This window comes from Pygoscelis adeliae, unplaced genomic scaffold, assembly GCF_000699105.1.
Source record: "Pygoscelis adeliae isolate BGI_AS28 unplaced genomic scaffold, ASM69910v1 Scaffold31, whole genome shotgun sequence".
NCBI classification, from domain to species: domain Eukaryota; kingdom Metazoa; phylum Chordata; class Aves; order Sphenisciformes; family Spheniscidae; genus Pygoscelis; species Pygoscelis adeliae.
Window position 1 is genome coordinate 568,195 of NW_008824233.1, and position 12,555 is coordinate 580,749.

General features: G+C 44.4%; 1 protein-coding gene across 1 annotated transcript in view; it reads right to left on the bottom strand.

Annotated features, from left to right (window-relative positions):
* Positions 1–4,294: 4,294 nt before the first annotated feature.
* Positions 4,295–12,555, bottom strand: part of NDST4 (N-deacetylase/N-sulfotransferase (heparan glucosaminyl) 4) — an 86,241-nt gene continuing 77,980 nt past the window's right edge. The window contains exons 10-13 of the mRNA XM_009334908.1: positions 12,180–12,350; positions 10,136–10,245; positions 4,821–4,923; positions 4,295–4,526 (exon numbers count right to left, since the gene is read on the bottom strand). Coding sequence (XP_009333183.1) covers positions 4,407–4,526; positions 4,821–4,923; positions 10,136–10,245; positions 12,180–12,350 — 504 coding nt within the window. The 3' untranslated portion in view covers positions 4,295–4,406. The remainder of the gene's footprint in view (positions 4,527–4,820; positions 4,924–10,135; positions 10,246–12,179; positions 12,351–12,555) is intronic.

Here is a 12,555-nt window from a genome sequence, read left to right on the forward strand (position 1 = left end):
AAGAATTTATAATTCCGCCATCTTAATTTGTTTTGGGGACACAGTCTGATTCCTTATCAAGAGAGAAAATTTGTTTTATTAGAAAACATCTATGAGCAGTTAATCTGGCAACTTTACTTTAGACCTTGAGAGGTCAATGCATAATTTAGAAGGTTTTGGATTCCGTTCTGATTGCTTCTCACTCAAAGACAACCTCAATTATACAAGCTCGGTTTTCTGAGGGCCGAAGTCCTGCTTTAATCATCAAATATGCTGCCATACACCCTGGCGTTTGTGTCTGGCCCGTAGGGCTTTCTAGTTCTCGCAGCCGGCAAGGTGGGAGGATGGAGCAGAGAGGGACCTGCCTGGTACAGCGAGACCAGAAGTGGTGCAGCCCTGCGGGGTGCTGGGGGTGGAGGACGGCTTGTAGCTCCAACCATGGTAGAGCACCAACCGAGAGAGATGGGGGGGAATAAATCGCCGCTCGGTAGTAGAAATCAAACTAAGCGATGGATTTCCAACGGTGATAGGGCTATGTGGTGCTTGAACCACACAGATCGTGCCTTATGAAACCGGCTCTTGGGGGCCAACCAGGGTCTGCTGGAACTAATAGGAAGACTCCCGCTGGTCCCCACGGGCAGTAGGTCAGGTCCTCAGTGCGGCAAGGCTCCGTCAAACCTCCGCAGGAATCCGTACTTCCAGGGGAATGGGAGCGAACTGCAGCTGCAGCCCTCTACTATGTAAAACTCTTATTGATTTACAGCCTGCACCACATGGAGGTATTGTGGAGATGAATCCTGTAGCTTATGAATAAGAAAGAAGGGCCAGCATTATCTTTCCCGGCTACAGCCCCCTTGCCATGAATAAATGTTTCATTTTTATTAAATTTGTTTTGCTGGTCTTTAAGAATCCCAACAATTACATGGTCAGTGATGAAAGGCATAAAAGAAATCGAGATCATTTACAGCTAGTTCACAAAGGCTCCTCTATAATACGGTGGTCCGGAGAAATTCTGTGTTGATGGGTCCTATTACAAGTGGAAGGAATGAAACTTTGAAATACTGTTATTTCATCTTTATATGACACATAATGAAGTCAATTCAAATGTCAGCTTTCAATGGAACACGAGATCTCTCGGAAATGTGATGCCCATTCAAACTTAAAAAATAACAATGAGGTATAAAAATATCCAGTGTGTTTTAAGGACGTGATGCTATTACAGAGCTGAGAGTTGGAAAGACTTGATTCTTTTTTTTTCTAAATGAAAAGCTATGAACAAGAAATAATTTTCCGGATTTTACAGTATTTGTCTCATTTCCTTGAAAACCTCCTGAAACCAATTTCATGTTTATTTAGCTTTTAATCAAGAAGTTATGAAGTCATCTTTCAATTAATGATGAGCCAATTCTAATGCATTTTAACAGCTAAAATTTTATCAAATGGTTGATTTAGATATTCTTCTCTGACCAAGACTTAGTTATCCAAAACTCTCATCAGACTTGTCATCTTTGGTATTATCCGTGCTAGAAGTTAAAAGACTGTGAATTTGCAACAAAGTATGTAACTGACTACCCCCCCCAAAAAAAAAAAAAAAGCGCCAAAACCTCCACATAAGGTTCCTTTTATTTGGCATTTAGCTTGCCCTAGCTCATTTTGAAGAGTCCTCCTGGTTGAAATATAGGAACTAGAAAAATTACTTTAGGACAAAACCTTCCCTCAGACCCTCCCAGCTCCCTCTCAACAACTATAGCTGTGAGATAAAATACCATCTCCTTTTCAGTTCACCTAATTTCAGACCTATACAGCTGAGCTCTTCCTCTGAACGAGTTGTCTATTGTCCTTTTACAATCAATAGAGAGGAAGAGGCAAGATTAATCTCACTCATTTAAGAAGTCTGCTTTGTGATGAGATGAATGGTGTCCTAGAAGTTCTATTTCCCTTCATCACCTATAAAATAAAGTAGATGTCTCGCTTGTGTGAGATGAATCCCATTTCAATATTTAAAAGCAAACATGAGACTGGGCAACGTTTGTCTTTTGGGCTTTCCTGTACGTTCGTGTACATCCTTGCGTGAGTAGGCTACTGCGGCACCGGTGGGGTTGGGCAATGCCGTGCTCCTGCGGCAGCCAGCAGCCGCTGGCCAGGGGGTACCTGTCCTTGTCCTCTTCCCACCCCTGCTGCGGGTCCTCCCGCAGAAGAAGCAAGGGCTGAGGTGGAGAGCAGGAGCACAAGGGGCCATGCCGGGACTTGGTGCTGGTTGCACCTCAGCCTCTCCTCTCTGCAACCCCGCGGGCTGTGTGTGCGGGACCAAGGAGGGCAGTGCCGGCTCCTCGCGTGGATGAGGGACCTGGACCAGGGCAGTGCTGGGGCTGAGAAAAAGGTCTGGAACGGTGCAGAGAGAAGAAGCAGCCGGGCATGTTCAGATGGGCAGCGGTGGAGGAAAGTGATGGAGGCCAGGTGAGAGGAAACACTGTGGCAGGCAGGTGGTGCCAGAGGACACTCACCGGCAAGTGCCGCTGGGAGCAGGACGGGTGGCACCAGGATAGCTCTGGGAAGCACTGGACTAGTCAGTCCAAAATAAGCTAGTGTCATGACCTTGGTGGACAGGCTCATGATTTAGGAGTTTGGAAATGCTAAGAAAGATATCTACATGCATCAACTGGTTTGAAGCCTAAATTAATTCGTTTAAGTGCTCTTGAATACCGCAGTCCATGATGTGTACTGAGTTGTGCTCCCTGAGGCTGGCTCTCACTAGTCTGAATTCATGGTGCAACCCCAACGTCCAGTTCCGTCTCCTGAGCTAGGAGGTAAGGATCAAATTCACGGGGAGGGGAAAGCACGAAGCCTCTGCAGCACCTGAAATGGCTTGTGCCTAGGAACTAAGGTGGGGAAGTTTGAAAACTAAAACCTACTCCGTTTTGTGCCGCATAAGGAACATGTGGCAAAGCTTTGCCAGCGTTTGTTTTCTTGAGAAAAACGTGTTACAAGGCTAAAATGCCTAAATGGTATTTGTTCCCTCAGCTTAAATTTCCCAGCGAGTTTCTGCCCAGTCCTGTTGACCTTGCCCACACAGATCTGAGAAGAAAGCACAGTTCATAATATCATACTTTTGGTGAACCACCCTTTCATTTACCTATCTGCACAAAATGCAGATATTTAAAACTAAGTGTATGTCTGATCTAGATATACGGTAGGTAGATATGCAGGCATAACAATATACGCGTCATGTATGAAAATGTGATATATACTGGAGATGCTTGTCCTTTCAACTCCATTAAAGTCTATAGAAAGAGTTTATTCTTCAACAGACTGTAGTTTTTTTCCAAAACCTTAACAAATACCTTTGGCCATTAAAGTTTTTTTTTTTCCTGTAATAGCTTGCAGACTGAGACCCTAAATGACTAACCCAATCTCTTACTTTGAAGGATTCAGAGCAAAAACATTGCTTTCCAGATAGAAACAAAATTGTCAATACTAGGTTATTGTCAGTACACTGCTTGCATGGCCTGCTTAGATTTAAAAAGGTTTTGATAGTGTTTTAAGGAGTCCTACGGCATGACAAAATCTTTGATATGATTTCACATCTCAGAGCTGTCACAGCTGCTGTAGGAACCCAACAGATGCGATGAAAAACCTTATCAGGGTGGCAATAGATTTCGCTGAGATCTGGGAGGAGGGCCACCTCGCTGCCTTGCACCTCAACAACTCACACGACTCCCGTAAATCAGGATAGGTCTTGTTGTGAAGGGAAAACAAAGCAAAACAACAGAAGAAAGAGCACAGACTGTCATCAGTTATTACAGGAATCCCAGGGAAGCAGGTGAGGTGAGAATTTAGCCCACCTCTTTCTGTGGAGAGAGCAATGGTGGTGCATTAATACTACACATATCATAACCATTAGGGATCCCGCCTGCAAAGTGCTGAATATCTCCCTATAAAATGATAGGAAAACTTGCAGAGTTGGGGGAAAAAACAGTGAAAACAAACGTGGAAAAACCTGAGGGGATGACCAACCTCACAGTCCAGCGAGAGATGTTCCCATCCTTTGCTCGTGTCCTGACAGACTGCAATTTGCCATCTACACTGAAGTCAATCCGTCCTACACACAGTTTCTGGTACTTCCTGGTGAACAGAGGAACTAGGCTATGCACGAATCCCGGTCTGGATAAAGGGTAATGCCACGTAGCTCCGTATTATTTCCTGGAAGCTGACAAAAGGGGTCGATGCTAATAACTGTCAGCACGTGCATATAAACAGTTGTTGGGATTGGTTTTTTTATTCTTTTCTGTCTTTTTTTTTTTCCTTTTTTTTTAATAGAAAGAGCGTTATTCATGAGGTCCTCTACTGATGATCACAAGTGAGTCGGAGAAGCGAGGGGTTTGACGGTGAAGGAAATCGTCCTTATTTGGGTCCCCCGCCCTTGCGTGCTATCTGACCTTCTGCAGCTCCTGTCTCAGCCAGGAGGGCAGGGGCTGCCCCAGCCTGTGCAGCAGCTTGGACAACTCCACGTTGTGGTCTCTGTAGTAGCTCGACAGAAACGCTCGAGACTGAGAAGGGTGAAAAAAAACCAAACAACAACAGTCAAAGAAGGAAACCCACCCGACGGCAGATTTCGGCAGGTGCTCCCACCCAGGAGATATGCACGGCTCCCAGAGAGGGGCTCTTAAGAGGGGGCAATTAATCTCCTGTCATTCAAAGTTCATTAAAAGTTTCTGATTTTTAAAAATATCAAGCCAGTGGGAAAAAAAAAAAAAAAAAAAGACATCGGTGTGTTTGTTTTAGGAGTCAAACACAGGGTCGATATTAAAAAACGTTAACTTAAATCTCTGGAAAGCCCTTACCTCTTGGTCCATTGGCGGGTATTTTCGACCTTTGCTTTTTCCCAGGCACTTTGTTTTCCCTCCTTCCAATAACTGGCACCAAAAGCCTTTCTGAGGGTCAAACCTATAGAGGATTATATTTTTTGAAAGACCTCACTACAGAAGAATCTCCCAGCTAAGACAACAATTATTGCTGCACACATCTCTCTAGATGACTGAAATACTGAGGACAGAGTGGGAAACGGTTTTCCTCTCTTGTGAAAACTCTGGGAATTTATTTGTTCCACAAATTTGCCTTGGGAGTGGCTCAAGGCAAGAATTTTTTCACACTGTGCTTTACCTACACTAGCTAATTTTTTATTCTACTTGTCCAGCATATAGGGTACACGTTTTAAGCGTTGATCTATAGGACGCCAGTCGAGGTCCTGAGCCTCAGTCTCAAGGATCTCACACGGCTCCACTCCAGACTGTGACTCTCATTTTATTGTCTGGTTTTGGTCGGAGATTTTATTCATGTCAAACTGCTCCGTGTATCCCTGTGGGATGCTAATGTTTTGATCAATCGACACTTGAACAAAGAACGTTTTGTTGCAAAAATTAGCGATCAGCTCTTTTCCTGGAATTAGATGCGCTATATTCGCCCGGACACGATCAGCTGTGCTCGAGGAAAGCTCTCCATACGGCCAGTTGGAGCCGATGCTATTGTAGGTCAGCACTGTCAAGGTGAGAGGGGTTAAAAAGGGCAGGCGGATCTATTTGCTGACTTCAACAGGCACAGACTCAATCCCGAAGTCTGTCTATACAGAAAAGTGTGTGACTGTTGCGTGGCTGCGAAACGATGAGAAATATAAGACTGAAATGTTTTATGCTGATTTTCGAGTGAAATAAGCAGCGTTCAGGTCTACTGAAAGAACTGCTGGTTGGTTGTTGATAATTTAACTGCACCTGAGAATTTGGTTGTTCCATATCATTAGATCTAAATATCATTTTCATTCCAAAGATGGCATTACAGCATAAACACTGTCTTAGCAGTCTTATCTGAAATACGCAATTTGATTTTGATGTCTAAAATTCAAAGATATAGGAATTTTAGATTAAGGCTTTAAAACACGTACTCACCAAGGAATGAACAACATGCAGCGTTAAGTTTTGAATTTATTGCTATGGGACTTGCAGCATGCATAAAACATTGAAAAGGTTCGCATTTCTGCTCTTCAGCAGATGTTTGGAAAGGATGAAGTATAATTGGCTGGAACATGGAGTTAATTAGTTACAGACTACCTTTTTGCCCTGGGTCTCTCCATACAACACGGGTGCACCTGCAATTTGCTGCTGTACATAAGTGAACTAATTTCTGGAGAAGGGTGAACCTTCTTCACGTTTTTTTTTCTTGCCCAGCCTATTATTGCAGGCATGACCCTTGTTTCCTAAATTATCTCAGTAGTTGTATCAATTAAAAATAAATAAATCATTGATTAAAGGGATATATCGATGATAAGATTCATTTCTACTTTGGCCTTTTCCATCTGCTCATTGCATGGTGAAGTACTTTAGCTGGCTTGCACTAATTTCCCAAGAGAAGCGGCAATATAGTGTGCTGGGTAAAAGGAAAACTGCAAAACTATGCCCCAAACAATATTTCTGCCTCAGAAGGAGCACATTGAACATTATTAAGAGAATGTGCAAATTTGGGTAGGGGAAAAGACGGTAAGACAGCTTGGGCTGAATTCATCCCATTGCGTTCAGGTATTACAAAACTCTCAGGACTCCTGAAAACGTAATTGGGCACAATGGAAGTATTTATTTAAAATTAGTGATAGCCTTAAGGCTAAAGTTACAAGTGAGCTTTTCAAAGCAGTCAGCAGAAACCTTTCTTCCAGGCCTGGTTATCTTTTCTTCTCTTGCAGAGTAAGCCTGTGGGAGATGCAGGGTTGAACCTGGACACCCGTACGTCCACCGCACCTCTCGGGAAGTCAGTACCCGATGCTAGAGGCGGGGAGGGTTCTTGCGAGGGCAGGGCTGAGCAATGCCACCATAAGGATCTTTCTCTTATTCTCTGACAAAAGGTAGCGGCACTCCAAGAGAAAACATTTACTTAAGCACGCTCCCCTCATCCTGTCTTTTCCTTTCCCTCCTGTTGTTCACACGAGGGAAAACGAGGGAAATCTCCCCTGTGAGGCTGGATGAGGAGCTGCCTCTGTGGGCAGAGCGTGGCATAATGAGCCGGGCTGGAGGAAGCGGCATTTTGGCTGCCCTTTGCCAAAGCCAAGCTCTGTCCTGCCTCCCTCCTTTGCTGCCTGATGAAAAAAACAAAGGAAGAAGGGAACCACTGGCCCACGCTACCCCGGACCGTGAGTCATCTGAGGATGTCGGGCATGAAATACATTTTCCTAGCAGTCAGTGAAGCTTTGGTAGGGCCATCCTGTGATTAAAAGGAAAGGTCTTTTGTAACTTTAGTCCCATGTGTCCTAGGTTTCTGTTCATTAAGTTCAGATATTGAAAAAATTTAAGCCCTCTGTCACTCCTTGTGAAAACAAGTGGGTGGGGGAGAGGTGGGATGCATCTCTTCAGTGCCGTAGTGGGAACTTCATGAAGACCACTGACTCGTTTCCCTCTCCTAGCACTTTGTGCGGGGATGCCATTCTCTTTCTGTTGTTGGCATTATGTGTAAAAGCCTTGCAACATTAGTTGATTTTCTCCTTTTGTTTTCACTACTCTAATAAAAAGTGCAGATCATAGAATCCTGGAACGGTTTGGGTTGGAAGGGACCTCTAAAGGTCATCTAGTCCAACCCCCCTGCCGTGGGCAGGGACATCTTCAACTAGATCAGGTTGCCCAGAGCCCCGTCCAACCTGACCTGGAATGTTTCCAGGCATGGTGCACCCACCACCTCTCTGGGCAACCTGGGCCAGCGCTTCACCACCCTCAGCGTAAAAAATTTCTTCCTTACATCTAGTCTGAGTCTAGGTCCTCTTTAGCAGCGCATGTAAGAAGCTACGACCTAGTTGCCTGTCTCAGCTGTGGCTCTTACTGACCCGGCATGATGTGCACTGCTCTCCAGATGCCCGAGCCCTGCCTGTCTCCCCTCTGCTCTCTTTCCATGGCTCTGATTAGTACCTTCCTTCTGCCTGGATTGATTTTACTCTCCTATAGGACGTTCATGTAATTACTCAGGGTGATGAACTTGTTGCTCACTAGTGTTTGCAGGACTGGGTCCTTAGGCTGCTTTGTGACAACTTTAAAAATGTGTGGCATACAGGTATTAGGCAATAATGACTAGGAACGATCCTATGCAATCTTTTTTACTTTGGCAGTCCTACCATAAAGCAACTTCATTGTTTAACGCATTTTTCTCTTCCATCCTAAATCCGTACAGAAGCGTGTGCTTCCACAGCACATTTGCATTCTTGATGCCTCTAAACAGTGATTGCATACTTTTATAGATCTGTTTACAATCCATTCTTCCTGTCCAAACAAGTATGAGAGGCCAAATTTTTTCCTGGTGTGTGACTCCACTAACTTTAATTTAGTTACAGAAAGGAAGATCTATGTATGTGGGTGTGTATTTTTAAAAACCTAGCAGAAGGCACCGCAGATGTGCAGCAGCAGTTGTTCAAACATCAGTAGTTCAGCTGTGTGTTCAAACTCCTCCTCTATTTCATCTGCTTCGGAAACCAATGACTTACAAAATTGCATTCTGAAATCCAAAATTTTTCCTCTAGAAAAAGATTTTGGCAGAGCAACATTCTTAAGACCCAAAGAACAACAAGCAGTCAACTCTCACTTCATACCTACTATACAAATAACCGTAACCATCCCAGCGGAGAAGACATTAAATAGTAATCATAAGCAGAGAGGAGGCAGTGTGGGGTAGGTGGAAAGTCCATGGTCTCGTTTTCCCCCAGTTTTCCTGGTACCAGCCTGCAGGTAAGGTAAGGTACAGGCTTTTCTACTTCCCACCCCACGTGCAGGCTCGTGCTTTCTGCTTGCACACTGGCTTGGAAAAACCTCCACCGCAGTGCCAGGCTTCTCAGCCCACGGATGTCCCAGGGCTCTCCCAGCCCAGTGCTTCTGGCTGTAATGAGATGATGCCCCTCACACAGAGAGGCTCACTGCAAAAGCTTCTTGCAATTTTCTGCCGGACTAAGAGGGGAGAGAGAAATCCAGCCCACTCCCGCCCCTGCAGAGACTCTGCCTTCCTGCGGGGCAGTGAGAAATGTCAAAGAGAGAGTGCCACACAGGCCGTTAATCCCCTTTCATGGGGAAAGTGAGGGTGAGAAATGTGATCCGGGCTCATCACAGCCGCCTTTGCTAGATCTGAACCAAAGGCTGTGGGAGGGCTTTCCCTAAGGTCAGGGGACCTTGACTTGGGCTTCTGCAGAGCACCTGCAGTTTTGGCACTGACACCCAGCCCACCAACAGTCCGGCTGCTCGGTCTGAGGGTTTTGTGCTTCATAGGCAAATATGAGCTTCTCTCCATGCTCCAGGTGCTGCGCTTGAGCCCGGCACTCCCAGGTTAGGGATCTACTATTAGTAGCTTATAATTTTACCAGACTTCAAGTGTACAGACTATATTCTTCTGTGCCATGTGTCTGGTTACTACCAGGTAAAAGGTCGGCAGAATTGGCTCGACCAGATACGAAGATGGGATTAGGGAATGATATATTTGGTCCGCGTCAAAAGCAAACAATCAAAGAAGCCATGCGACCAGATTAATCTCGTCATACTGAGTGCCTCTAACCCAATCTCTGTCATTAGACTCCTATAAGAATGCGATAAAAATGTTTAAGCCAAGCTTTTCACAGCTGACGCTATGTGGTCTTCAGCTTCTGGAGACTGTCATAAGGCTCAACAGTCTGATGCGCAAATGTCTGCTGAGCTCTCACACGCACAACTCACATCAACTCAAAGTATATTTTAAGCAGTGCAGCGATGAAAGCAAAACTAGGTACCCTGAGAAAACAAGTCCTGGGCATCTCCGATCGAACACTCAAACTCAGCAGACATTTTTTACATGAATCTGGGCCTTTGTTCTGCGTCTAATACAAAATACTGAGCAGTCATTTGTTCTGTATGTTGTGCAAAGTAGAGTTTGCATGTGGAAATGTATGCAATCATGCAATTAAATTCTGTAAGGTATTCTATGTATGCAAGTTAAGGGAAAACTGGATGGGTGTTAAACATGACTTTAAGAAAACCCCAAACTTTGCAAAATTATCATTGTTGTAATGTGGTTTTTGTCTGTTTGTTTGTTTGTAATTAACGATCAAGTGATCTTGGTAGGATGGGATGTACACCGTGATCCCACAGGGCAGATAATAAAGGAACAGACTCACGTTAGAGCTTCAGAGTAATTATAATGAGGAGAGACTCCAAGAAACTTCTGCACTTCATCCATCACAGTAGCTGGGTCACTTCTGAGCTGCTGTCCATCAATAATAAGCAACTGTAGGGGTAAATATGCTAGCTATTTAGAAACACGACTAAGGTTAACGAAAGAATGACATTATTACCCTTCTGTGACAAGACGGATTTAAATTAGCATGTGACTTTGTACAGTGCTAATAACATCTGTACCTTAGAATTAAGTGTTCAAAAACTGTACAACTGCATGTTCAAAAGTGATATTGTGGCAATTTATCTGAAACCTACCACCAGCCTATCAACCATATAGGCTTGCAAAATTGTAGGCAAAGGGGTTTTTGTTTTGTTTTGTTTTGTTTTTAATTAAAGATTGATGTGATGTAGAGGTACATTGGCCTCCACAAGCAAATGTTAAGACAATGTTTCAAAAGTCTACTGCAGTACCACGCAGTATTACTAATAACTATTCTGGGCAGACGTGTTTTATATTTTTTGTGAAGCCTTATTATGAATTATTACGTTTTTGAGTGCAGAGGCCGAATGAATGCACATTACTGAGTGCCCATTAATAAGCACCGTGAGTGCACTCTCTGTGTGCTCCTCATTAAGAATGAGTGCATTTTGTTGTATATCTTGTAAAATTAATCACTATAACTATGAAACGTGAATGGTTACCGGTTTTACAAGAAATATGTCAATGTGCCCCTGAATGTTTAGTAAGAGGGCTGCACTCTTCGCTACGGCAAGAGAAGGAGAGAAATCTTCATGAGAGGGGGCAGCAGCCCTGGGTAAGGGCAGAGAAGGAGCACAGGTAACAGGGCACGGGATGTCCGGCACCCTTTTCATGCTCCCAATTTGCCGGGAGCATGAAATTTCCCTTCTCCTTCGGAGGAACAAGTTGGGACGTGGTGGCCGATGAGGAGACGTGCACTGTTTGCTCCTAGGGCAATACTGCCTGGGAACGGCCCTTGCTGTAAGCTCAGCTGCTTTAGGCAGCACTCCTTCCCCATTTATGAAAGAGTAGAAGGGTCAGAGATGAAAGAAGAAAGTAAATGACTGACTAAGACTTTCTCCTTTCTCCTGGAAATGGGATTGACCTGCTTCTCTTTGCAGTACAGCTGGGACTGTATAAAAAGAAAAGTGAGGACTGCAAAAAGACAGCCCTTCTATTTCTTTTTGTTTTTCCAGGTCCCTGACTAAATAGGCAACACTCAGTTCTACCTCCTTTCAGCAAAATTCTGTCCCACGTACAGCAATCTCTGGAGATACTTGTTCATTATGCTTGCTCATTAAATACCCTTTTACAGCTTTTTCTTACAGTAGGTAGACATATGAACTGAGCTATGGACCACATCCACGGGTAAAGAGTGCCCATGCATATATTTTGTAGTACTAAAATGTTTGCTTTAGGTTTATATCTGTAAACAATTTTTTTTAGTAATGGGAATATTCTTTAGGTCTATGTGTTTATGTAAATTTTTCATGGGAAAGATTATAAAAGACAATTCAATAAAACACCTGAAGGAAGATGGGGCAAAAGAAGGAATTTCTGCTCTAACACTGAGAAAGGCTAATTCCATATCAGGATCAAACGAATGTGAATTTTTCTATGAAAGAGAGTGAGTGGGAAGCGGAACAAAATTTCTTTTTAGAAAAAGCCCTGGCATTTTCTAAATAAATTTGTCAAACCTTCCCACAATGTCTCATGCTGCAGCTGCTTGTTTCCTGGGACCCAGAAGCCTTGACAACCTTGGCTGATCCTGGAAGGAAACCCCAAAGTCCCCCATCAAACCCATGTGGCCACAGTTCCTAACATTCTCCTGTTGCATCTTTTCCATCAGAAGACAGTAAAATCAACACACTTCTGCCAAATATACTGATCTTGCCAAATCTGCATTTCCTAACAGCTAAGAGTTCCAGCGGGAAAGGTCTCATCACCTCTAATCATGAGGCCATACTCATTTTGGGACTTTCCAAGAGTCGATGAGCTTGGTGAAACAACAGGTTGGAAATTACCTGTGAAGCAGGGTAATGAGTTAACCATCTTTCGATATGGACAGCGTACCATCCGGGTGTCAGGCATCTCTTCTGGAGAGTCCTTATCTCCGAGGGCGCCCAGTGGCTGGATGTAATGACTTCATAAAAATTGAATTTCAGGGCAGCGGGGTCCTCGTGGGATCGCTGATGCTAACGGGAGATATTTAGACACAGATCACAAGGATGCTGAAGATTAAGCCGTAAGCCTCCCGAAAGCTGTCGGGAGGGCTATGCTGGCCCGGCCGGCCCGGCTGCAGCCTGCAACAGCCCCTCGGCTCCCCACCAGTGCCGATTCTGCCAGCTAGGAGCCGGGGGGGGGGGGGGGGAGAGGAGGGGAGGGGGGGACCCACCCACT